Here is a 27,014-nt window from a genome sequence, read left to right on the forward strand (position 1 = left end):
ACGTAAAAAACAAACTGAGAGGTCAACGTTTTTCGACACCTGAAGAAGCGGTTGCGGCATTTAGAATGCATGTTTTGGAGGTACCTCATTCAGAGTGGCAAAAGTGCTTCGACAATTGGTTCAAACGCATGCAAAAGTGTATAGATCTTCATGGAGAATATTTTGAAAAACAATAAAGTGATTTTCGATGATTAAAATTTGTTTTTGTTCTCTAATCCCGACATATAAAAGGCACCCCTCGTATTTCTTATTCCAGTATTATTGCTTGTAGAACTTTACGATCTCGAAAAACTCGTCGTAGAACCTCTCAGTTAGAAACCAGATCGGTCCACGGAATATTCAAAATTCGCCTAAAAATCTACATTTCGAAGGCCTCGAGTCTGTTCATGTCAGAGACTTTGAGTGTTCATATATTAGTTCCATGCCATATATTTAAGAGCACAGCCCACACATAACACATCACAAAACGAATTTTAAAATTCCTATCGAAGTCAGGGCAACTTAAAATCTTTCTAAATTTGCAAAATTTAGATCTAGCCATTTCTATTCTGGTTTTTATTTCGGCTGATGTGTCCCAATTTTCATTCAATTAATTAAAAAAAAACTTTAACGAGTGATTCATGAGACTTATGAGCCTATATTCCTCGGACTTCTTTGCGTTGGATGTTTTTTGCAATGTAATGAAAGATTTTATTTATTTGTTGATATTTCCAGATCAGACTTCTTTAGAATAACTTCCCGGCAACGTAGAACCGACTGCGATGGGAAAATGAAAGTGTTGTTCTTAAGTCATCGCTATTATCAACTGTTGTTTCTGCAGTGTACCATATCAAATTATATACCATTTCTATGAATTGCTCTAGAGTGCATACTTGTGACTTGTATTTTAGTTTGGTCAACGGTGCATTCTTTAAGTTTTTGGCTTGGCTTTGAAAGCTTTTAAAAGTCGCCAACTTTATCATCGGCCGTTTATACTATGAGCTGTAGATTTAAAATGCGCGCTTAAGTATTTCGGGTTCCAAAAGTTACCTCTGCATAGTATTTTTATCATCACAATTTTTTCGAGGTAGGTACTGGCGTTGTGTATATAATATTTTGGTGCTCTGAAGCAAAATAAGTTGAAGTGGCTTAAGTAGAGCTCCCTCTAATTTTTTTTTTATTTATTGGCATGAGAACTAATTATAAATGATTAATGCTCTCAAGATAAGCGCAGGCTACTAGGGCCTTCGGCAATCTATCTCAATTATTCTTGACCTAAGTAAGTTAGAGAGTATGCGGTCATGTCCCGTCCAAATGCTGTTGACAGGAATATAGTAAATTGTACTCTTAGGAAGGTCCGTTCCTGAGGGTAGTTGCTATAATTTTTGCTAATGGTGCGGATGAAAAAATTGACTCTAGTCATCACAAAGATAAAGAAAAGATTGGGTCGCTTTGCTGAACTCGGCTAAAATCGCTTCCGTTGACGCTATGCCTATCAAGAAGAAGAATAACATTAGGTCGACACTATTTGAGCAGGCGCATTAAGTACATATTTTTGCAGAAAGAAGTGATTGTAAAAGTGATGCCATTCAAAGCACTGACAGGATCCCAACCTTCACAGATGACACAAAAATAGATATTGGCATAAGATCTGAGGTCTAATTACAACTACTCTCAGCAAGAAAAGCTTAAGAACTTTAAGATCTATTAAGTGTTCTGCAACCGATATTTTTGCAATTGAAATGGTGGGTATTACGGACGTCTGCTTCTCAAAAAATGCCTTATTTAAATAGTAGAATGCGCTCAAAGCGCTTTGATATCCACAAATACGGTCTAAAGCATCGTAGGAGACGAGGTTGCGAAGCTCTAGAAAAGAATATACCATGAGAAGTCGGAATACTAATGTAACACTGATCCATTGCTTTTCTGGCCGACGGCTTTAGCAGTCTAGATTACAACTTCTACAGGAGCTGTAGTTATGAAGTCATGGAGGTGGGATTTGAGAATTTCAAATGATCGGAACTTCCAGCGAAACCCTTCAGATTTCTGGAAAACCACTTCTTCGAGGAATCTTGACAATCTTGGTGACGTAGTTTCATTGAAAAGTTTGACTACATTCCCCGATGCACTTTTATTGATATGGAAAAAAGCTCATGAGCATCACATCGGACTTTTGCAGCCGACAAGAGATAACCTAGATAAAGCGCTCGTTTACCCTTCATAGAGCTCCTTATACTTCAGTTTTATATTTGAAATTTTGAGATTTGTAATTTCAAAGGCAAATTGGAGCTTATAACAAAAATTTCAATAAAACAAATTTACTGCAATTTATGAATTTTTGGAACCCTCCACAGCAAGTCGCGATTAATGAATCAAACTTTGCTAACTTATTACTTTCACAGTTACACTGTGCAAAGTTTCGTGGAACCATTAACTACATTTTCGAACATTTCATTGTTCTATGCTAATAAAAAAAACGGAAGAATCTGGCCACCCAGTCACATAGGCGCATGAATACTGAGAAGCCGAAGTACAAATATTTATGATAAACTAGCAAACGAACGAGTGTGTGTATCTGTTGATCAAATGAGAGTGCAGAGCAGCCGTTGGACAGCGCGCAGAGTGAATGTCGGATGACCGTTGGCGGCAAGCGGAAGGCGGAAGACGGAAAGCGCTGGCTGCGTAACTTTTGCAATCAGCAAATGAATTCAGTCAACCGTCATTTCGTCATAATTCAACGCTATCCACCTCTGCGCCGCGAAACTATTCAATATTTCCATAATCCTCATGCCAACGAGTGTAGAATTTACCATAGCGACAGAAAACTGCAGCACTGCTGATGTCCATTATGGATGCGTCGTTCGGCGCTTGTTTTTCCAATTGTATTCGTTGTTGGCATTTGACGATTGGCAATTGGTGAGAATTTGAATTTTGTGATTTCGCATTAATTGGCTATATGTTACAGTAAAATTTGTGCCATTTGAAGCAATCGAACTGGTGCTCTGGTGCTCATACAACACAGGATTCATTCAGATATGCGAAAATTTCACATCGATCGATTGATGCGAGCCTCAATTGAAGGCTGCTTTGGTATGGCGTAGTATTTATAAATGCAAAATTAACCAAATTGCAAATGAAGCGCTGCAGCACAACGAGCAGTTCACAAGCGATTTTGAGTTAATTGCAAATTTTTGTCTTGCATACATTACGGCGATTTGCCCACCATATGCGGCTTATCGCAAAAGCAATGCACACAGCAATGATTCCACCTACTACAGCCACCTATTCAGTGAAAATAGACTATCGATTGAATAGAATCCACCTGTCAGGCGTTACGTGCTCATACGCTGTTGCCCTCTATAACCCCCATCCGCCCATTATTCTTACGCCGCAACGCACTCAACGATTATCGCCTTCAATTATGTTAATAGCTGCTGTGTCGCGCGACGCTCACTTGCACGATTATATGCGCTTTGAATTGGCTTATATGCATACAAATGCATGGATGTGTATGTGTATGCGATTGCATGTATATGCCCCTATGTATGTATGTGTGCGTGTATGGACATATGTACGTATGTATGTATAATAAATGCACTTACCCCATATATCCTTGCTGATAGCCACCATACTGTCCGAAGTGATATCCCTGAATGCCTTGCAAGAATTGATTCTGCACCGCGGCTGCGGAGGCGGCAGCAGCCGGTGTTACGGCCGCTGTGGTCGACGAAGCGGAATACGTTGGCGTTGGTGAATACCAGCAACCGGTGGCGGCCAGCTGTTGCCCATAGGCGGCTGCAGCAGCTGCGGCTGCCCCAACACTATACGGGAAACCGGCTGCAGCAGCTGCTGCGGGATTAAGCGCCTGACTGGCGATTGTCTGTGCATTATTCGGATCACCGCTCTCCTTGCCCCACGAACACTTAACAGGTTGCGCATTGATTTCCGTATTGTGTACGCCGACAATGGCATGTGTGGCGGCTTCCTTGGTTGAAAAGCTGTGTGGGTGGGTGTGAGTATGGGCGGCATAGCAGAGAACGTAGAAATGTACGATGACGGGAATAGCAGCAGCGGCAGCAGCCAACAGCCAATAGGTTACAGCAATAACAACGCACAGCAGCATGAAAGGGTAAAGTACAAAAACAAATTAATGAATTAATGTGTTCGCTAGCAAGAAGGAGCGAAAATTATAGAAGTCATATTGTGCGGGCAAGACACAATTTGCAAACTTGGTGTGGATGAGCACGGCATATGGGATTGGAAATGTGTGACCGTACGAGGCTTGCCTAGCAGTCATACCTACTAGCTCTGAACCAGCTTACTACCGGTTGGATTGGAAGCTGAAGCAGTTCGTGGTTCAACTTTTTATTTCAATACTTTTCAATACTAACAGCTGATGTTTTTGATATGACGCTGCCGTACGATATTTGTAAATAAATTACGGCCTCCGCATTTGGCTTATAGCAGTTAATGAATTAATTTGTAGTGGAAAAAAAGTTCTAGTCCAATTTGTAACGACAATCAACGGCTGTAAACGAGTCATAAAAAAAATTACAAAATAACAAACTAACGTAAAAATGTAAATTATATTAAAATATAAAGTAAAGCAATAAGAGTTAAAACTAAAGAAATAAAGTCAAAAATAGAGGGTAAAATTAAAGAATTAACGTAAAAAAATAAAAATTACAGAATTAACGCAAAAAAGTCAGAATTAAAAATTGAAAAATTTACGTAAAAACATAAAAATTTAAATTAAAAAATTAACGTAAAAAACCAAAATTGATTAGAGCAAATTTGCAAAAAGAACTGAAATTAAAAAATTTACGCATAAAAATAAGAATTAAAAAATTAACGTAAAATAAGATTTTAAATTGAAAAAATGTAAGTAAAAATTAAAAAATTTACGTAACAAAATAAGAATTTAAATTAAAAATTTAACGTGAGAAAATAAGACCTAAGAAACTTAAGGTTAATATGTATTAAAAAACGTGTTTTTTTTTGTCGGGACAACTAGCAAGCGCAGCACTCAAGCATTAATTCAGTCCATTGTACTACACTTGGATTCCCTTTTAATTTTCTTTAAATCTACCCGATCTCCGAAGAAATCTGAGTAGATCTTGTGGGGCCAAGGAGCCAAGATGGTCGCTACTTAACACATCAGTGCCAAAGACCTCAAACCTGATTCGAGCGAAGGCGGGGCAGACGCACAGGAAGTGGTACGCCGTCTCATCCTCCTCTTCAAAAGCTGAGCAGAGTACACTGTTTGAGATGCCTACCTTTTCCATGTGCTTCGCCCGCGGAAAGTGTACTGTCATCAGTCCAACCCAACCAGAAGGGTTTGCGACAGTCGCTCGGACATTATAGGTAACATTAGTTTAGTCCATCTGAAGCCTCTCTCAGTCTGCCAAGCTCACTTGTGGGTTGTAGCTACCCATTCGCTAACCGTGGCTTTGATGGCCGCAGAAAAGAGTGGCAAAACGGACTCTGGGCCAAAAAATTTGGCTTCAGAACTCATCTTATCTAAGGAGTCAGAGGTCTCCTTACCCACGATACCCACCACGTGTCCCGGGACCCATGTTAGCATTAGGCTATTGTGTCTACCAACATAGTTCAGCCTAGATTTACAGGACTTGACTACCCCTGATGTGGTTGGGGGCTGTCTAAAGCCATGAGCGTAGCTTGGCTGTCGCTACAGACACATATAGATCTGCCTCTACATCGGTTTTCCACAACGAAGTACATCGCTTCTTGAACTGCATACACCTCCACTTGAAACACAGATGCATGCATTCCAAGAGCAAAGTGCAGTTTTATCCTGCTGGATTCCACGTAGACCCCAGAGCCGGAGCCATGCTCGGTCCTGGAGTCATCCGTAAAAATGCGAAAACAGTGTTTGCCGGGCTCATTTTCTGAGTCTTCCCACAACTGAGCCTCTGGTAGCACTATACTGTATCTTTTTTCAAGTACGACTCTTGATGGCATGGAGTCAAGGAGCATGGAGAGAATCGTTGGATCGACGTGCATGCCTTCTCTGTTTTCCAATGCCGGAGAGGGGCCATACCAGTTCCAATTGTGTTTCAGCCAGCAGATAGCCTTCAAGGCCGCTCCTTGGATGAAAGCATCAAGTGGTGGTAAGCCAATCAGAGCATATAATGCCGGGCCTGAAATAGTCGGAAAAGCTCCGGTGCAGCAGATGGCCACAGTGCGTTGTAGTCTCGATAAGATCCTCCTGACTCCCACGAGAGAGAGTCTACTCATCCAGACCACTGATGCATAGGTGCTAGTAGGTCTTCTCATAGCCGTGTGTGTAAATCCATAGGATCTTGCTAGGAGACAGACCCCACGTTTTTCCAAAGACACCCTTGCACTGCCAGAAAGCTGTCAGTGCTTTTGATGTCTTTGTTTCAACGTGAGATTTGCATAGAAGCTTACTATCGAGGATTACTACAAGATATTTAATTTCCTTGGATAGCTAGATTGTGACTCCTTTTAGCTTAGGTAGAACGAGTCCATGAAGCTTCCTCCTTCTGGTGCAGAGGACAATACCGGTCTTGGTGGGATTCGCCGATAGCCCATTCGCACAGCACGAAGAGTCAATCAGATGCAGAGTTTTCTGCACTTTCCGGCAGATGTTCATAAGTGAAGGGCCTGTTAACAAACAGGCAAAATCGTCCGCATATGCTTGTGCGGTGACTTCCGAATCGTTTAAGGTGGTGAGTAGAGGATTGATGCACCAGAGCAATGGAGACAGCGCACCGCTTTTGGGGGCAACCTCTATTAACTCTAGATGACACCAGCAGATCTTCCTCTGCTCGTACCGAGACGATTCTTTGGGCCAACATCGAACGAATCTAATTTACTAGCACCCGATCTACGCCGTGTCTACTAGCAAAGCTACACATACTGTCAAAAGTGACATTATCAAACTCCCCCTCAATGTCTATGCCCTAGCAACAAGGTTCTGCAGTGACGACTCGCAGGATTTTGCGTTAAATAGTTTACAAAAAAAAAATTATTAAAATTAAAAAATTTATGCATAAAAATAAGAATTAAAGTATTAACGTAGAAAAACAAGAATTTAAAATAAAAAAAAGTATGTAACAATTAAAAAAATGGTCGTAAAAGAATAAGGATTAAAACAAAAAATTAACATAGAAAATAGAAACTTAAAATAAAAAAATTCAGGTTTGAAAAATATTTTGCTACAAATTAAAATACAACACACAACTTTTTCTTAACCTTGAAATAGTTGATCGACTTAAAATTATTTGATTTGTTAAAGTTATTATTTCCAAATTCCAAATTATTAAACTTTTCAAAATTTTATTTGCGTCATATTTCTTAACTTGTGTTCATTACTTATACCAAAATTAGCTCCATTTGTAATAGAGATAATGCAATTTTTTTTTAATATTTCCGTTATATGGTAGGTGGGCGCGGTTATCGATTGTTTTCACCCATTTTCAGTACCAATAAACATTGAACCAGGCTTAGTATCCATGAAATATATAAATTTTTGCGCGAGTATCAGCACGGACGAACCATCGCTAAATCGAACCCCTCTCAACATTCTGAGCATTTTTGTATATACATAGACCTTCTACTCAAATATAAACGAGACGGTATCAATAAAACGGTCCGCGGCTGACATATGGAAAAAATAAATTTTTTGTTTTTTGGTAGGACTGTTAAAAGCTTACATGGCAAATTTCAGCGTGATATGTCACATAGTTTGTTTTGTGTGCTACTGTAAACAAGTCAAGCTCAAGTGTTTTAAAAAACAAAAAATTTATTTCTGCCATATGTCATCCGCGGACCGTTTTATTGATACCGTCTCGTTCATATTTGAGTAGAAGGTATATATATATCATAGATCTATATCCTTCTCAATTTTTATTTTAGTTATATTTAGTTATTTGAACAAAAGCGGCTAAAAAAACAAACAGAATAGCAAAATATGCAAACGCTTTATATATAACTCGAAGTGGTAATTTTGCAACTAGTCCAATTCTAGTTACTCGTGGACCAGTGTGAGTTCTTCCGTCAAAGATTTATCAGTTCATGAGCTAGAATGTTTGCTGAGTAGTTTCATTTTGTATTTCAGTGTGTTTGCTGCAAATGTGTGTATGTATATAGATATGCATGTGTGTGTGTTATGTTCGTCATTTATCTTAGTGCTGTTTGGGGGGGTTCTGCAGCGTAGCGTTACTAATACTAACCGCACAAATGCGTAGCCCTTATCCTTAAAGACGCGTATCTCTTGTATCGAACCGTATGGCGAAAAGGTCTTCTGTAGGATTTCCTCGCTAAGCGCAGTTAAGGCGCTGTTGACACCACCCACATAAACAGTGCAATTTGAGGGGCTGCTTTGAATGTAGACCTCATCGAATGTCAATGGTTTGATGTTCTCTGTAAAAAAAAAAGAGAAATGATGTGGTGATTATGGGTTATAGGAATTAGAAGCAGAAAGTTGTATGTTTTTTAAATGATTTATAGATCAAATAAGCTAATTGACTTATTAGCGAAAATAATAGAATAGTATTTTACTTCCATTTTGAAAGGATTCTTTGCCACTGAAAGTTGAGGTCACTTCTGAGATGCTTTTCAAAAGATGCAGTTTACTTAGCTTAGGACCACAACGAATAAGCAACTGAAAATCTTACAACATAATTTCATAAAAAAAATTAATAAAACATTAAAACAAAAATTAAACACTTTCAATAATTATATATTAAACATCCAAGGTCGGGAAAGAATTTACCGATTTTTTAAAAGAAAGTAAATACATTTTTATTAAAACTTGTTGAAACTTAGAATGAACTATAATCAATGAAATATTTGCCATTTTGTTCGATAATCATTTGCCATCTTTCCGGCAAATTTATTATTCCGCTCTCATAGAACTTCTGGCCTTTATTTGCAAAAAACTGAACCAAGTGCGATTTTATAGCCTCGCCATTGTCAAAAAAATGGTAGTCCGACGGTGCAAGATCAGGGCTGTATGGTGAATGCATCAAAAGTTCCCAGCCAAGCTATCTCAGTTTTTGGCGAGTGACCGGTCTAGAGTTGTCCTGATGAAATATGCCACCTTTACGATTGATCAATTTTAGTTGCATCTCGTTGATGGCTGTATTCAATTCGTCCAATTGTTGCCAGTATACATCCGATTTAATCGTTTGGTTCCTTTGAAGCAGCTCAAAATATACCACACCCTTCCAGTCCTACCAAACTGACAGCATAATCTTCTTTTGGTGAATAGCAGACTTTGAAGTGATTTGTGGCGCTTCATTATGGTTGGATGATCGTTTTCGATTGACGTTATTGTAAACAATACATTTCTCATCACCGGTGATACTCCGCTTCAAAAGTGGATTGACTACATTGCGTTTAAGATGCATATCACAAGCGTTGATTCGGTTTGTTAAATGAATTTCTTTCGATTCATGTGGTACCCAAATATCACGCTTTTTTACCAGCCCAAGACTCTTTATATGCTCATGAATGGTTGATTTTGGTGGACTTAACTCTCTCCAATCTCACGCAAAGTTACATAACGATCCAATTCGACTAAACCCTTGATAACGTCTTCATCGGCATCACTTGGCCGAACGGAATCTGATAAACCAATTTCTACACTGTGTTTCTTTTAACACTTTATCACCATACAAATCAAGCAACTTTTTAGCAACCTTCTTTGCGCCTTTTCCTTTATGGAAATAATAAAGTAAAATATGACGAAAATGCTCTTTTGTGGGCTCCGTATTAAAATTGAAACCAAACAAACAAATATAAACAAAATTACGCTCCTTTTTTTCTAAAGGAAGCTAAAAGTGACAGCTAATAACTGACAAAAGAAAAAATTAAAATAAATAGTCACGCGCTGTTCAAAACAATTATTAACGCTGTCTATATGTAAAATCGGCAATTACTTTTCGGACAACCCAATATAATAGAATTAAGTATTATTCTATTCTCTTTTTTCTACAATTTAATTTCGTCAAGAAACGAATATTTTTTTGCATTTTTGACTGGGCAACACCTGTACTCTGAAGCCTACCGTGGTCTGGTGGGTATACACAGCACTTACCAGACTAATTATCAGTTATGTCTCTGTAGTTTGGTGGTAACGGACTATGGTTAAGTTCACAATTCGGGAACTATACAGGCTGCAAAGAAGTGTATGTTTATGCGATACGGGTGCCATCAGTACAATTTCCGGCGATGCCCTAAATGCTATGTTTGATTTGCTCCCCATGGATCTTAAGATACAAAAAGAAGCAATACGTTGCTTTTAGGATCCATAAATATGGTCTCTGGCACGTAGACGGAACTTGGGGTCACAGAGGAATCTTTGAGATAGCATCCACTGTATGTAGCAGTATCCACTGTTTTTAGCACCTAGGGACGACCTCATACCCATAGTTTCATTTTGATGTTACACAATGGAGTAATCTGGTGTGAATTCAGAGTGGTTTTATGGATATTTTCTTTACCGATGGCTCCAAGAATGAAATAGGTTCTGAAGCCGTATGGTATCAAACGATATTACACATGTAATTACGCTATGGGAGGAGTGGCAGTTGTTTTCCAAACGGAAATGTTTGCTATTCTGAAAATAGATAATCCAGAAAACTTTGAGCGGGAAACAGATTGGAGTCTTGGAGGACGCAAAGTCAACCTCAAAGGTTGTTCAAGAATGTAAGAAGAAGCTTAATTCACCTGCCAGATAGAATAAGCTCGTACTTATATGGGTTCCACGACATTGCGGTGTTCAAGGGAATGAAATTTCCGAGGGATCGGCCAGAGCCAATAATCGGAATCCGTTCGGCAGGAACCATAAAGTGGATCAATCATTATGCTACATAAAGAGCGATGGTCCGGTATAGAATGCTGCAGAAGTGCAAAGTATTTTGTGTCTAGCCGGAACAGAAAACTTTCGAACTTTCTTCTTCGAACTTGAAAGAAAAGACGTTTGATTGACGGTTATTACAGTATACAATCCATGGAGTCAACATATGACCACCATTGAAATCATTGAGCACACGATTTACCTGTCTTGCTTAGAGGTGGCCGATAGTACTGAGAATTGTATCTATGAGTGTCCTGCATTTGCCAAGGCAAGGCTGCGAATTTTAGGTTGCCATGTGATGAGAACAAGTGAAATTCATTTTCTCAAACTGCAGGGTATTTTTAAATTTGCCAAAGAATCTGGAAAATTCTAACAGGACTCTGTTTCTGTCGCTGTCTCTGTCTCTGTCTCTGTCTCTGTCTCTGTCTCTGTCTCTGTCTCTGTCTCTGTCTCTATCTCTATCTCTGTCTCTGTCTCTGTCTCTGTCTCTGTCTCTGTCTCTGTCTCTGTCTCTGTCTCTGTCTCTGTCTCTGTCTCTGTCTCTGTCTCTGTCTCTGTCTCTGTCTCTGTCTCTGTCTCTGTCTCTGTCTCTGTCTCTGTCTCTGTCTCTGTCTCTGTCTCTGTCTCTGTCTCTGTCTCTGTCTCTGTCTCTGTCTCTGTCTCTGTCTCTGTCTCTGTCTCTGTCTCTGTCTCTGTCTCTGTCTCTGTCTCTGTCTCTGTCTCTGTCTCTGTCTCTGTCTCTGTCTCTGTCTCTGTCTCTGTCTCTGTCTCTGTCTCTGTCTCTGTCTCTGTCTCTGTCTCTGTCTCTGTCTCTGTCTCTGTCTCTGTCTCTGTCTCTGTCTCTGTCTCTGTCTCTGTCTCTGTCTCTGTCTCTGTCTCTGTCTCTGTCTCTGTCTCTGTCTCTGTCTCTGTCTCTGTCTCTGTCTCTGTCTCTGTCTCTGTCTCTGTCTCTGTCTCTGTCTCTGTCTCTGTCTCTGTCTCTGTCTCTGTCTCTGTCTCTGTCTCTGTCTCTGTCTCTGTCTCTGTCTCTGTCTCTGTCTCTGTCTCTGTCTCTGTCTCTGTCTCTGCCTCTGTCTTTGTCTCTGTCTCTGCCTCTGTATCCGCATCAGTCTCAATGGGCTTATTGGCCTGAGGATTTTAGGAGTTACCAAATCCCTCGGTGCTTTTTAGCTCGACTTTTCAAATTTAAAAAATTATAATAATACATAATATAACAAATCCGATGGAGAATATCTAAAGGCAAAATACGAAAATTGTTCTTGAATCTTCTTCTTCTTCTTAATTTTCGCGATTACCGCTTACGCGATTTTGGCCGAGTTTAACAAAGCGCACCAGACGTTTGTTTCTCGTGCTAACCGGCGCCAATTGGACACACCAAGTGCACCCAAGCCCTTCTCCACCTGATCTTTCCAACCCAGAGGAGGCCTTCCTCTTCCTCTGCTACCACCAGCTGGTAACGCATCGAAAGCCGGCGCGTTTGCATCCATTCGGACGACATGACCCAGCCAACGTAGCTGCTGGATCTTTATTCGCTGCGCTATGTCTATGTCGTCGTAAAGCTCAAACAGCTCATCGTTTCATCGCCTGCGATATTCGCCGCTGCCAACGTGCAAAGGTCCAAAAATCTTGCGCACAATCTTTCTCTCAAACACTCCAAGCATCGCTTCATCGAATGTTGTCATCGTCCAAGCTTCTGCGCCATACGTTAGGACGGGCATGATGAGAGCCTTGTGGAGTATTAGTTTTGTTCGTCGGCAGAGGACTTTACTGCTCAGTTGCCTACTTAGTCCAAAGTAGCACCTGTTGCCAAGAGAGATGTTACGTTAGATTTCAAGGCTGACAGTGTGATCGGTGTTAATGCTGGTTCCTAAATAAACGCAGTCTTTTACAACCTCGGTTCTTGTATCGGTTCAAACTTATCCAAGTACTTATAAATTTGGTGAGACGTGTTTTAGACGATCGTGTCATATTCTAGTATGGGTCTTAAAATATTTATAAAGTATGCGTTGGGTCACCCTAATAGCATTCGCAACGAATATTAAAATACTCAAATATTCACTCATAATGTAGACTGAAAGTGTATATGAAATTTGTGAGTTATACACGTTAAGGTTTATCAGCACTTGTTTTTCTGTGAAATAAGCAGGCTCTGCTTTTCTGTTGAAATAGGTAGGCTTGGATTGAAATATTTTTTGTATATAGAGGGGGACAGTTTTGCAAATGCTGCAGGAGTTTGGTTTCGTCTCAGGCTACTGGATTTTGTCGTCATTTCGTCGCAAACAAGAGGATTTTGGTTCAACAGCAGGATTGTGGCTTCTGTACTTAGGTGGGTGCCTAATACTTTTGGCCAAGGCTGTATATATAAAATAACTGTGGGCAAAAAGTAAGGTCAATTTGATTGTAAAATGAAAAATCTTTATTTATTCTTGTCAATTAGTTTCATCCCCTTCAATATAATCCCCTCTCGATGAAATACACTTATGCCACCGATTTTTCCACTCCCCGAAACATGCCAAATAGTCCATTTCCGGTATAGCCATCAGCACCTTCTTCAATTCAGCTTTTATCTCCTCAGTCGACTCGAAACGTTTTCCCCGGAGTGGTCTCTTGAGTTTTGGGAGTAGCCAGAAGTCACACGCAGCCAAATCAAGCGAATACGATGGTTGCGGAACGATACGCGTGGAATTTTTGGCGAAATGGACACAAAGAACGAGTGCAGTGTGAGACGGTGCATTATCGTGATGCAAAAACCAAGAGTTGTTGGCCCATAATTCTGGTCTTTTTAGACGAATTGCTTCACGTAAACGATGCATAGCGCTCAAATAATATTCCTTATTAACAGTTTGGCCAGGTGGAAGGAGTTCATAGTGCACCACACCACGAAAATCGAAAAAAACTATCGTCATGACTTTATTTTTGAACGACTTTGACGTGCTCTTTTCGGTCTGGCTTCACCTTTAGCACGATATTCGCCTGATTGGTCGGTTGTTTCAGGGTCGTAAGCATAAATCCAAGTCTCATCTCCTGTAATGATGCATTTGAGCTTGTCCTGATAGTCTGAAAGCATTGTTTCACACACATCAACGCGACGACTTGTTTCCAAGAAATTGAGAGTTTTCGGTACCAAACGAGATTTGACTTTTCGTAGGCCCAAATGGTCTTTCGAAATGGTTTTCACAGATCCTTCTGATATTCCGATCATATCAGTAAGGTCTTTAACAGTCAACCGACGATTTTTGAGCACTAACTCCTTCACTTTATTGACGTGTTGGTCATCTGTTGACGTCGATGGTCGTCCGGAGCGCTCCAAGTCATCAACACGTTCTCGACCCTCTTTGAAGTCTTTGTGCCACTTATAAAAATTTTTCTGTGACATGGTCGAATCACCAAATGCCTTCTGCAACATGCTAAACGTTTCCGCAGTCGAAATTTCATTCCGCAAACAAAATTTGATGGCACTTCTCTGCTCAATCAAATCAGACATTGTAAAAATCGAAAAATGCACTCTTGGTGTTTGGTAAACACAAGCGTAAATATATTACTGATAACGACATTCACATGAAAGCTGGCCCAGATGTTATTAACAGTGCTGCCAACTCACAAAAAAAATAACTAGAGCGAAATTTTAATCCCGCGAAGTTTGGCAAATAAATTCACCTTACTTTTTGCCCACTCCACCCGGAGTGAGTAGGGCTCGAGATGAAGGGAAAGAAAAATTAATCAATGGGATTATATTTAGGCTTGGGATCATAATAATGGCATTGGATGAATTAATAAATATTAGCTGTTCGAAAAGTATATTAAAAATTAAAATATCTGCTTAGCAAATGCAAAACTAAAATCTGCTCAACTATGCATTGAGACGCTGGGGATTTGAAAAACAACTTTTTATTAAAAGTTCAGCAATTTTCTCCCAGCATAATTATATGCATCGCTTTTTGCTGCCGTTCATTCAAAGCTTACCAGCGTACCGGCACCAGTATTAATGCAATTTCGATTACCACATCATCAAATATGCTGAAAGCAGTGCGCAGCTACTTGCATACAAGCAAAAATATATAAATATTGCACTTAGAACAGATATGGGGAAATAGATACCCTCGTTTGGAACTTTTATAAAACTTCAATTTACATTAAAAATTCATTGCCACGAAAGCAGGCACGTATACACACACACAAATACACATACATACATACATACACATAGATATGTATACATTGGTATGCATGTTAATGTGCTATCCGCTGCTTGTACGGAAACGGACTAATTAGCCTTTTTCAGGTTAAAATAAAATTTGCACTATTTAAAAAAATAATGTCAACATCGCGTGTTTATGGCTCAATGTACATTTTTGTTGTACTTTATAAATATTCTATTACACGTACTCATAAGTGCCGCATGTGAATGTGTTCGTATGCACTGGAATGTTTGTGTGTGTTAGTGTTCAGTTTTGTATTTGCAATGCAGTAGCGGTTCAGCAGCTAGGCGGGTTGGGGAGCTTAAAGATTATAAAAGCATCAAATAGCGGGTTATATACAGTTAGAAGGCCCAAAAAAGGCGAATTTTCAAGAATTTTTTCTGAGAAAAATTTTAAATTTATTGATCTAAAAATTTGTACACATATTATGTTACCTTTTAACTGTATTTCAAAACTTAGTATTAGTAAAAATATTTATTTGGAAAGGAGCTACAGCTGATTTCCGGGAGCTTCCCTCAAAAAAAGCGTCGAAAGTTTGAAAAGCCCGTTCAAACACTCTGAAAATCCTTTTTTAATTTCCATGTAACTTCGAAAATATTTACTGAACTATATGTATTTATTCTTAAATATATGTAAGTTAAGGGTTTACATGGGTTCCGTCGGGTAAAAAAACGCCTATTTTTAATATTTTTTTTCTTTGTAAAAAATTATTTATTTAATTCAAACTTTTTTCTGTCATATTTAAAGAATAATTTCTGAAATTTTCAAAAAAAAAAAATTAAAACTCCTCCATTGTGACGCCATTTCCGGTGACCTCTCGAAAAAAGGTGCGTCCGCGTTGTCAGCATAAATCCTGACAGGATCATCAAAAATGAAAAAACAAAAATAAGTGTTTTATTTAAGACCATAAACTCGTGCTTGAATGTAACCCCTTAAGAAACAAAAAAAAAAATAAAAAAATCGATTTTTTTGGAAACTCTAACTGTACATAATCCTTTAAATAACATAACTTATTTTGTTGTAATTTTTGTATTTGAGTTTTCTATTTCAAACATAGGTATAAACAGTGATCAATTTAGAGGTCATCTTCATCATCAGGTAGCGATTACAGCTCAGGGTGAGCTTTAGCTTCATCCACAATCCTCTTCCAATCTGCACGGTTCATAGCAACAGATCTCCAGCTCCTAACTCGTAGCTTTTTCAGTACGGCTATGGTTTGGTCAAGCCAGTTTAACCTTGGACGTCCTCGGGCTCGGGTCATTAGACAATTCGTAAAAATTCGTTCGATAAAAAAGATTTTTGGCGGCGGCTGTCTTCCATGCGCACAGTGTGCCCTAACCATCGAAGCTTTTGGGATTTAATGTATTCACGACGTCTTCTCCTTGGCATAAGTTTAGCAACTCATCGTTGTAGCGTATTCGGTACGTTCCATCGTTGCAGCGTATGGGGCCAAACACCCTTCGGAGTACTTTTCGTTCGAAAACTCTTTGCTTGTCAATGTCCAGCACTCGCAGCCGTAGGACAGCGCCGGTAGAGGCGGAGTTTACATTCACGTGTGAGCAGTTTGGACTTCAGCAATTTTGTGCGGGCGTAATATGCTTTGTTTGCTGCCATTATTCTGTCTTGTATTGTGTCGTAACTACTGTTGTCATTTTTTATTAACACTCCCAAATATTTGAAGTGTTGAACACCTTCAAAGGTTAATGTCCTGATTTGGATGTTTTCAGGACCTCGTTTTTCTTCGCTGCGGGAGACCTTCAGATATTTAGTTTTGCCTTCATTTATTCTAAGGCCTACTGATTTTGCACGAAATTCAATATTACAGAAGGTTTCAATGAGATATCTATCAATTTAGAGGTGTCGGATTTTATATTGAAATATAACAACGAAAATTCGAATTGATTGCGCAAATTTTATTATTTTTGTAGAGAACCATTCATGGCATTTATTCCTTAAAGATAAACACTTCCAGATGTTGGCCGCAACTGCGCTGTAATTCGGCTGTAAACACCAACTTTGAATAACTCGCTGGAGCACTTCGGTCGGTATCTCGTGAATAGCTTTACTAATGGTAGCTTACAACACCTCAATCGAAGCTGGTTTACCCCCAAAATATTTAGACTTTACATACCCCCACAAATATAAGACCAAAGGCGTGATATTACACGATCTTGGTGGCTAACCCACCAAACCGAGAATGCAGTAAGTCCATTGTTTCACGAACTGCATGGCAAGTAGCACCGTCTTGTAGAACCGTATTGTGGTAGAGATCACGCGTTTCAATTCCTGACATCAAAAAGTCGTTTATCATGGCGCGATAATGTTTGCTATTCTCTGTTTCATTGTCGTCAGCCTAGTGTTTGAAGAAATATGTGCGGATGATTCCTCCAGTCCATAGGCCTCCCCAAACGATTGTTTTCAATAGATCTAATGACTGTTCTTGAATAACTTCGGGTTGCTCTTCCGCCCAAATACAGCACTGTTGTTAATTAATACATCCATTAATACATAAATAGGCCTCATCGCTGAATTGACACGGTAAGTTGGTCTGAGCGCGCAATGGAACATTTCGCAGATCGTCGATTTTCGTAATACAATCATACGATTTGTGAACCTTGTTGAGCCGCAAGTCTTTGCATTATGAAATGTTAATGAATACTGAAAAAAATTATGTATTTAATTTGACAGTAGTTGCACGTGATATGTCAAAAAACCCTATTGGGATCAGTACTTCCAATCTGATCAACCTTCAAAAATTTGGTGAATTAGTTCTGACGAAGGAAGGTTTAGCGTGCGACATTTTGTAAAAAAAAATAATTGTATTCTCTGATGACACTTCGGCAATTTCAAAGGATAGAAAGAAATTTGTATTACGTAGCTGAAATTTTGAGCCGTTATGTGTCCGGATTATCGCTTATAGATTAGGTTAAGTTAAGCTCGTTGCCACTCTCCATTATGGTTCAGTGCGAGTCCACTTAGGACTGGAAACCCATTGCGATGCTATTATATTGAATTCAGATGTTCCATTTGAATTCCCAATGTGGTGAAACCACTTCGTCTCCTGGACAAACGATGAAATACTGTGGATTGCTGCTGATTTCAGATATGCCTGGCATCTAGAGGAGTAAGAGTTTAGAAAGCGCATTTGGACAAGATTGGGATCGTGGCAGGTGAAGTTTTCAATGCTTTCCAACTGTAGCTAGTAGCTCCTAGTTCATGTAGCTATGACAGAAGTCAGTTGAAGAAAACCAGATACGTTTGTCATATGTTGGTTCCTATTGGGCCGTGCCCGGTGATCATACCAACCACTGTACTCACAGAAAGCTGGTCTAGATTGATAAGGGACAGAATTCTTTACTCATTCTTTCTTTCTGGTTATCTTACAAGTGAACTATTTTTGGACCTGATTCAAACCTTGCTTGGGAATAAAGGCATGTCGCCCTATTGGGCAGGATTGACTGATTTAAGATCAGTTCCCCTCCTAACCAGCTCATTCACGATGCAATGCACAGGAACCCAGCAACGTCCGCCACTAGAAATTAAAATCCTGTTATTCATACTGATTGCGGCAACTAAATTCTTGACAACTCGCCGTTGATATTCTGGTTAAGTTGCGGGCACATTAGATTCATGTACGGCTCAAACTCGCTGAATTTTGCAACTAAACAACTCGCCGGTACAATCCTCTTTCATTGTTTAAGAGTTATTGACAAAACATGAATTCCAGCACTGCTGTATGCAATCTCCAGTCCCGATATTGCCGAATGAATCTTTTTTGTATTACACAAAATGAACACTAACTTCAAGCGAACTCATCACGTGGGCATGTCAGGATTGTCATCATCTTCATCATAATGCATAGCACCACAGTTCGGTGTGAGCCTTAGCTTCCTCCACAATTTTTCTCCATGCCTCTCGATCCATAGCCCTACTGAGGTAGTTGGTCGCTCCTATGCCTCTTAGATCGTCCTCAATGTCGTCTGTCTATCGCGCCGCGGTTTTCCTCTACGCTTTTCACCATACTTTGAGAGGTATTCTTTATCTGGCATTCTGCAAACGTGCCCTAGGCATCGAATGCGCTGAGATTTAACAAACCGCACGACGTTTTCATCTTGTAAGGATTGCTCTAGCACTGACGCGATAGAGACCATTTTATACTCGTACAGGACCCAGTATTCTTTTCAGTAGTCTTTTTTCAAATATGCTTAATTGTGTAATTGTATCTGCTTTCACTGTTCACGCATTGTCACTGGTCGAATCAGTGTTCTCAGAGTATTGTCAGGATTGTCCGAGAAACTGTAACCGCGGCGCTCAACGTGTTAACTGTCGAATATTATCACCAAGGGGGTTTTTCAATCGTGACAGCAAGCTTGCAGTCGTTGTAGGGGACTACAGAGAGACCATTTTTAAGGTCTATGATTTGATTTTGCTCGTAAGTTAATTCGCTTATGTTTGATAGGCAGATTTCCGGAGCTTGATTGACATACCCGCGGTGGCGTCGTGGATGCGCGCATTACTAGAAGCCAGATTGCTTCCCGTTTCGAGAGCCATAATCAGTATGAAACATTAAATTGCAGAAAAGGAGAGTGAATAAAAATGATTTGAGTGCATTTCTGCCATTAAAAAGTCTTTCGTTTTTCGGAAATAATATTTTTTAAGTTTTGCCTTATTAGACGGAATTTATTTGGACAGACGGAAATTATTTACCATTTTTCCAACTCATTCTTTAACCGACCCTAAAAGCCAACTTTTTATAAAAATTTATATTTTTATAAAAACATTCCATTAATACCGTAAATTCACTGAACCGCACCTGCATTTTTGGTGAAAACTTTCCTCACGTTCATACAACCAATAAGCGAAACACTGCCTTGCTTTGACTTTCGCTTCATTGTAATGGCAAATGCTAGTTGTAGGTACAATAATTACACTGCAACAACAACAAAACATAACATGCATAAACAAAAGCAAAAACAACAACAATTGCCAGCAACAATAACGATGGCGCTTAAGAATGGAATTACTTCAAAGCATGCAACAGGAATTTTTTCGTGAAACTCATTTCCTCGCAAGCCCCAGCCAAGCCGAGCTAGCCAATTCAACCCGTGGGCGATGTGGCAATGTGGCAACGTGCTGATGCCACCACCACACACTGCAGAAATCTCATGACAAGCGCTCGTAGACGCTGCAGAGTGGCAGTGTACTCGTGCATAGCAAATGAATAAAAAAAAAAACATACAAAAAACAACAACAACAAAATCAGTTATATAGTATGTACATGTGTATGTCTTCATAAAAATACCTTCATAACAAGGCTAAAATTTATTTGACGCTATTGTCGTGGCGCAAAGGTAAACATCATAAAAGGTAATAACACACACACGCACACACGTACACACATACACACACAAATAGTGGATACTTTTGCACGAAACGCAGGCATTGTGTGCAATGTAATGCTTGAATTGTTATTGTTGGTTTTGTTAATTTTGATGCAGTTGCCACCTTTATAAGCAGGAATTTGCACCGCTACGCCCGCTCTGCAGCGCCCCACTCATTTCACCTCACCTCGCCGTCAACCACAAACAACAATTAAACTAAAACATTGCACGGCACAACAACAATTAAAACATTTGCCACACTTTTAGTGAGTTAATGGCTGAAGTGTTCTTGTTTTTTGTTGCACGCCGCTGGCAGCAACATAATGCCCTAATTTATACATAATTTTTTGTATGCCTCACTTTGACGGCACAACTTCTAGCTGAGTAACTATCTCAAACGCTAAACTAGGGGAGAAATCTGCTCGTTTTTTCACGCTTCGCACACGTCCGTAACTCCGGCCGCCTACCCTTTGGCGTGACAAACGTTGCACCTCAGGCATTTTTAAATACTTGTAATTAATTTTTCAAAATATAATTACAATAATGACAACCAACTCAAACCCGCAGACTAGCAACAAATACATGGATACTATCACAGTAAGTCCCGCTACAAAGTAGGTAATTCGAATTGGCAGGGGTTTTCGTAGCGTTCGATGGTACTGCAGGGCATGTATGGGTGAGTGCTTGGCTGAATTTTTTCTGCAGTCATGGCAGTCGCCATCTGTTACACTCAACTACCACTCACCTGTGGCGATATTACATTATTGTGCCATATGTCTCGTGCTAGCCACAAGAGAGGCCACGTATGGTGGCAATATGCAGAGCATGTCGGTGCTACCTGTATAGTCACACAAACAAGGAGCGCCTGATAAAACTACAATCTAAAGCACTCAGCAATCGATGATAAGCCTTACTTATAACACTAATGGAGTGACTCGTTGCTAGTGGGTTAGGTTAAGTGGTGCTGGCTGATCTGTAAAAAGATCTCACATAGAGCTCTAGGGGCTATTGTGCTACCAGTGCCATATATAATTTTAAGGTCGAAAAATTATTCTATGCAATTCTTGGTGCACCTCTTCGCGAGTTTTAACAACCCCATTCAGCCTTTTGTGAGTCATAACCTTTAAGGGTGAAATATGTTGATTCTGGATACATTTGTAGGTGTTTCAAAGTACCTCTAGCATTCGTTTCGTGGGCTAATCCCATTTTGGCTGCGTAATGCGCGGTGAGACAGTGTCCCGTCAGTACTCCAACCAATATTTTGCAGTCTTTCCTAGAGAAGAATAAAATAAAGTCGACGTTGTTCAATACCTGCAGTGCCATCAGAATTGGGAAGGACCTCTTCGACGCATTTGATACCGAAGGAGGTTTCAGCGAAACAAAACTAACACTCTACAAGGCTCTCATCATGCCCGTCCTGGCCCATATGGCGCAGAAGCTTGAACGATGACAACATCCGATGAGGCATCCCTTGGAGTGTTTAAGAGAAAGATGCTGGACCTTTACAAAGTCTTCGGTTAAATCGCTATGAACTTATTCCCCAACCTAATACCAGCCATTTGTAACAAAATCATAATAAAGTTGAATGAGCTATACAAAATCTTACAAATTTGTTAAAGAATCTTGAAGCTTTGGTGAAATTTTATTAATTTTTTTTGTAAGTTTTACAAATCCAGTGACTATGATTTGCAAATACATACTCCTCGTCATTCTTGTTTGGCATTTCAACTGTTTGTTGACCCAGAGCCATCATCTTTTGGCTCTACAGCTCTTTGTGAGCTTTGGCCTGCTGCACGTGGGACCTCCATACGTCTCGAACGCCTGCGACTTTTTTCCAGTTCGTTATACTAAGTTTCTTGATGTCGTCCTCTAGTTCGTCGGTCCATCTTGTTCTCGGCCTTCCTCTTGCACTAGTGTTGCACGCTCTGGCTTCTACGATTTTCTTCTGCACCCTCGTACCATCCATTCTTGTAATGTGACCCAGCCATCTTAACCGCTGCGCTTTGACGACTCAGAGCCAGTCCAAAAAAAAAAACAAAAAATACATCAATTGCCTCTGTCCAGCTTCCATTATGTTAATGAGCGTTGTTGTTTGTTGCTGTCCACGCTTGGAAGCCTACGCAATAAATTTTGCGCACATACAGTCCTGGTCATATAAGTAGCACATTTAGACTTTGAAAGCAAAGAGTTAAATATATTTTTAAATAACTATTTTTTTTGGGAAAAAAGCAACATAAAAAATAAAAAACTTTCCACTTTAAAACAAAGAAATGGTCAAAAAGAATTCCAGTTCTGATTTAATTTACGAGAACGTTGATAACTCACGAAACCTCCTGGACACATAAATAGCACATCCCCAAAAATTCCAATTAATAGCAAAAGTAGTAAATAAATCACAGGACACAATGCGCGAGGAATGCATGCTGTGAGACTTGGAATCACCTCGAGTCCTTTTTGCGCTAGATGTATGGAGGATGAGGTGGAATCATCTCAGCACCTTCTCCTTAGCTGCCCTGCTCTGGCGGGGCTAAGATCCAGGCATCTTGGCTCTTACTTCTTTGCCGCGCCTGCTGATATAGCTGACGCTGACATTAAAAATCTGATGAATATCATCAGCAGCATAAAGCGGTTGACGCAAACATAGTCATCGTTCGTGGTCCGCACGCTCCTAACCATCCCATCACCACCTCTCCCCGCCCTTTCCCTGCATCCCATCGGTCTTTCCCTTTCACCTTACCTCCTGCATAATGGTATCACAATGGACGAATCTTTCTTCGCCCAAGTGTGCTCACTCCCTGGGCAACCATACCAACCTAACCTAACCTAAACAAATCAGATATTTAAGAAATAATATCTTTCTACAGGCTTTTGACATCTTTCCTTTGGAATCAAGTACCAAGCCTCCTCAACTGCGGCCCACAAATCATCAACATTTTTAAAAGTTTTGTTAGCGATTTTGACCTTAACATCATTCCACAAATTTTCTATTGGATCAGGGCTCTGCGCCGGCTAATCCAGTACATTCATTTTTTCTTTTCTGAGCCATTGCTTCACTGTATTTGCAGTATGCTTTGGATCATTTTCCTGCATAAATGTCCAATTTAATGGCATAAACTCAAACACAAGTGACTCCAGCATGGAGTATATCCAGATACTGAAATCTATCCATTTTACCAATCATGCGAACAATCGGCCCAACACCATGCCAGGAAAAAGCTCCCCAAACCATGATGCTTCCGCCGCCGTCTTTATTCGTCTTTTTTGTGAGCCTAGGATTTAGCGCTTTGGACGACGTACAATAGTTTTCCCATCTGGTCTCCTCTTAAGAAGTACATTTTTCCAAAACTGAATAGATTTGTCTTTGTGGGCTTGCAAAGGCAAGTCGGTGTTTGGTATGTCTTTTTGAGAGGAGTGGCTTTTCTCTGCTTATGCGGCTAAACAGCTGTGCCTTGTTAAGTCGCCTTCGTACAAGCTTTCTGGACACCTGTATACCAGATTTTTGGTTTATTTGAAGCATTATTTGCCGTGCCAACTTAAAAGGATCTGCTTTGCTTTTGCGTATTATAGCTCTATCCACATTAACAACAGTTTTTCGCGGCTTTGGTTTTCTTTCCGTTTTTTTGCTTAGATAGGATGAATTTTTCTTAACTAAATTAAGAGCATTATAAACCATTTTCCGAGAGCACATCAGCATTTCCGCTATTTCTGCATAGCTTTTTCCGTTTTGACTCATACGGCGTGCAATGCTTTTCACGGCCCATTTTAGTAATAACTTTAAAATTTTATTTAAGAAACAAAATGTATACTAAAAATCCCTGAAACAATATTAAAGTTTTACTCTCGGCTGCACAAGTTAAAATGTGATATTTTTGTGTCCACTTCAAAACAACAATAAGCATAAATGAAATAGAACGCAAAAAATTCCACCGAAGAAAAACGGTATATTCCTCGCATAAATGTAAGCTTAAAAACGGTAATAAATGTAAAGAAACAAATTTATTTGATCAAAGCAGAGTTTATACTAAAAACTTTACTTAACATATAAGGTTTACATTTGTGCTATTTATCTGTCCATGGCTGTATGAAGTGTAGTACTCTCTCATGCTCTCAAAACAGTCTCCTCTTTGTAACACTAGTCCATATTTCTGCACCATACAAATAAATGGATATAATGAGAGCTGTAGAGAGCGCGCTTTGTTTCTCAACTGCAACGGGAATTGTCAGCAGGTTATTCTTCGTGCTGCTTTCGTTCAAATATAAATATTATTTGTATGTATATGTGGATGGTTTGTGAAATGAAAACGAGGTACTCGCTCGTACGGCTCAGTTTAGAAAGAACCTGACCGAAAATTATTTCCTTTATTAGCTCGCCCCTTGGCAGGCAATGGCAAGCCTCCGAGTGTGTTTCTGCCATGAAAAAGTTTCTCATAAAAAACCGTTTGCCGTTCGAAGTCGGTATAAAACTATAGGCCCCTCCATTTGTGAAACAACATCAAGACGCACGCCAAAAATAGGAGGAGAAGCTCGGCCAAACACACAAAAAGGCTGTAAGCGGCAATTATAAATATATATATTGGATAGTCGGAAAAGTCTTTTCGTATTTTGTCAATAGATGTCGTTTGAGTCATCTATCTCCAGTGCTACCAATCACATTGTATATATCATATAGTGTTAGAAAGGTGACATTTTAAGCTTCATTTAACCAAAAAAAATTAAATTCGGAGAAGTTGGAAAAAAGTTATAGCTGTTCAAAAATAAGTGAAAATAATGAAGAAATTCGCTATATTTTGAAATTTTTGTATAAAAGAGGGAAGAATGCCACGCAAGTCACCAATGAAATTTGTGAAGTTTACGGAGACGATGCTGTATCAGTTCGTGTAGCACAACAATGGTTCGCTCGCTTCCGTTCTGGAAATTTCGATGTGAAAGATGCACCTCGCTCCGGTCGACCTATCCTTGACAAATTCAATGAAATTATGGAAAGATTGACCAGGACCGTCACATAAGCTGCCATGACATCGCCAAGGCACTAAACATTCATCATCAAACGGTTTTGAACCTTTTAAAAAAGGCTGGTTACAAAAAGAAGTTCGATGTTTGGGTACCACATGAATTGTCTGTGAAAAATTTAATGGACCGAATTAACATCTGCGATTCTTTGCTGAAACGAAATGAAATCGAACCATTTCTGAAGCGAATGGTAACAGGACACGAAAAGTGGATCAAATACGACAATAATGTGCGAAAAAGTTCATGGTGCAAGGGTGGTGAAGCTCAACAAATGGTCACAAAGCCAGGATTGACGCCTCGAAAGGTTATGCTGTGTGTTTGGTGGGATTGGAAAGGATTCATCCACTATGCCTGCTCGAACGATTGACTCTACACTTTACTGTCAACAACTGATGAGATTGAAGCAAGCAATCGAAAAAAAACGGCCAGAACTGATCAGCAGATGGGGGGTCGTCTTCCATCAGTACAACGCTAGGCCACACACATTTTTGATGACTTGGCCAAAGCTTGGCTGGGAAGTTTTGATGCATCCACCATATAGCCCTGACCTTGTACCATCGGACTACCATTTGTTTCGGTCAATGCAGAACTCCCTTAATGGAGTAAAGTTGGCTTCAAGAGAAGCCTGTGAAAATTACTCGTCGTAGTTTTTCGCCGAGAAACCACAAAAGTTTTACACTGATGGAATAATGTCTCTAGAAGAAAAATGACAAAAGGTGGTCAACCAAAATGATACATATTTGGCTTAATAAAGTTCATTATAAATATAAAAAACATGAGTTGAAGTTTGATTAGAAATACGAAAAGACATTTTCGACTACCCAATATATACTAGCTTTAACCCGTGGGCCCGCTCGCGTAGGAGTAGTTTTGAGGGATTTAGGATATGTATACTCATATAAAAGAATTACAAACAATAATTTCATAGAAAATAATTTTTTATTAATAACCATAATATTACAATACCCGGCATCCTCCGTTGCCATGCCTCGTTGAATAAAATCAAAACAACCAATCAGAAAATAATCAAGCAAAATTATTTTTATTAATTTTCTATCTCAAACCGTTTTTGAACTTTGCATTTGGGTCATAGTTGAACAGCTTATGCGGATTATGAAGTCTAGAGTGTGCTATAAATAGTGGGAAATAGGAAAAACTAAGATTTTTTAGATTAAATTTAAGCAAATATTCGATTATTAGTGACGAATGAGAGTGGTGGCGCGGCCTGGGGCTGTGGGAAGGGAGTTCCATCATAAAAACATGCCTATAACCTTCATTGGGTGAAAATATGAATGTATAATAATTTTTACGTCATTTGGTGTTGTCGTTTCGTAGTTATGCGCGGACAACGTACAGACATTCACCTTTATAGTATAGATAAGTATATTTTCATTCGTATTACTTTTTTCATTAATATTTTTATTTAATTTTTTTTTTATTCCAAATGCATGCTGTGCCTCAATTCCTACCGTAATCTCGAAAAGAACATTAGCCAACTACAAACTCAAATAATATTTAGAATATTAAGGGAATAATATAAAATATGCAATATTATGAATGTACGCTTATGCACGCTAACGTCGGTCCATCTTTATC

General features: G+C 39.4%; 1 protein-coding gene across 1 annotated transcript in view; it reads right to left on the minus strand.

Annotated features, from left to right (window-relative positions):
• Nucleotides 1–27,014, minus strand: part of LOC129237628 (cytotoxic granule associated RNA binding protein TIA1-like) — a 126,687-nt gene that overhangs the window by 33,726 nt on the left and 65,947 nt on the right. The window contains exons 5-6 of the mRNA XM_054872502.1: nt 8,199–8,388; nt 3,582–3,977 (exon numbers count right to left, since the gene is read on the minus strand). Of these exons, the coding sequence (XP_054728477.1) occupies nt 3,582–3,977; nt 8,199–8,388 (586 nt within the window). The remainder of the gene's footprint in view (nt 1–3,581; nt 3,978–8,198; nt 8,389–27,014) is intronic.

The sequence above is a fragment of the Anastrepha obliqua genome, chromosome 1, assembly GCF_027943255.1.
Source record: "Anastrepha obliqua isolate idAnaObli1 chromosome 1, idAnaObli1_1.0, whole genome shotgun sequence".
Classification (NCBI taxonomy): Eukaryota; Metazoa; Arthropoda; class Insecta; order Diptera; family Tephritidae; genus Anastrepha; species Anastrepha obliqua.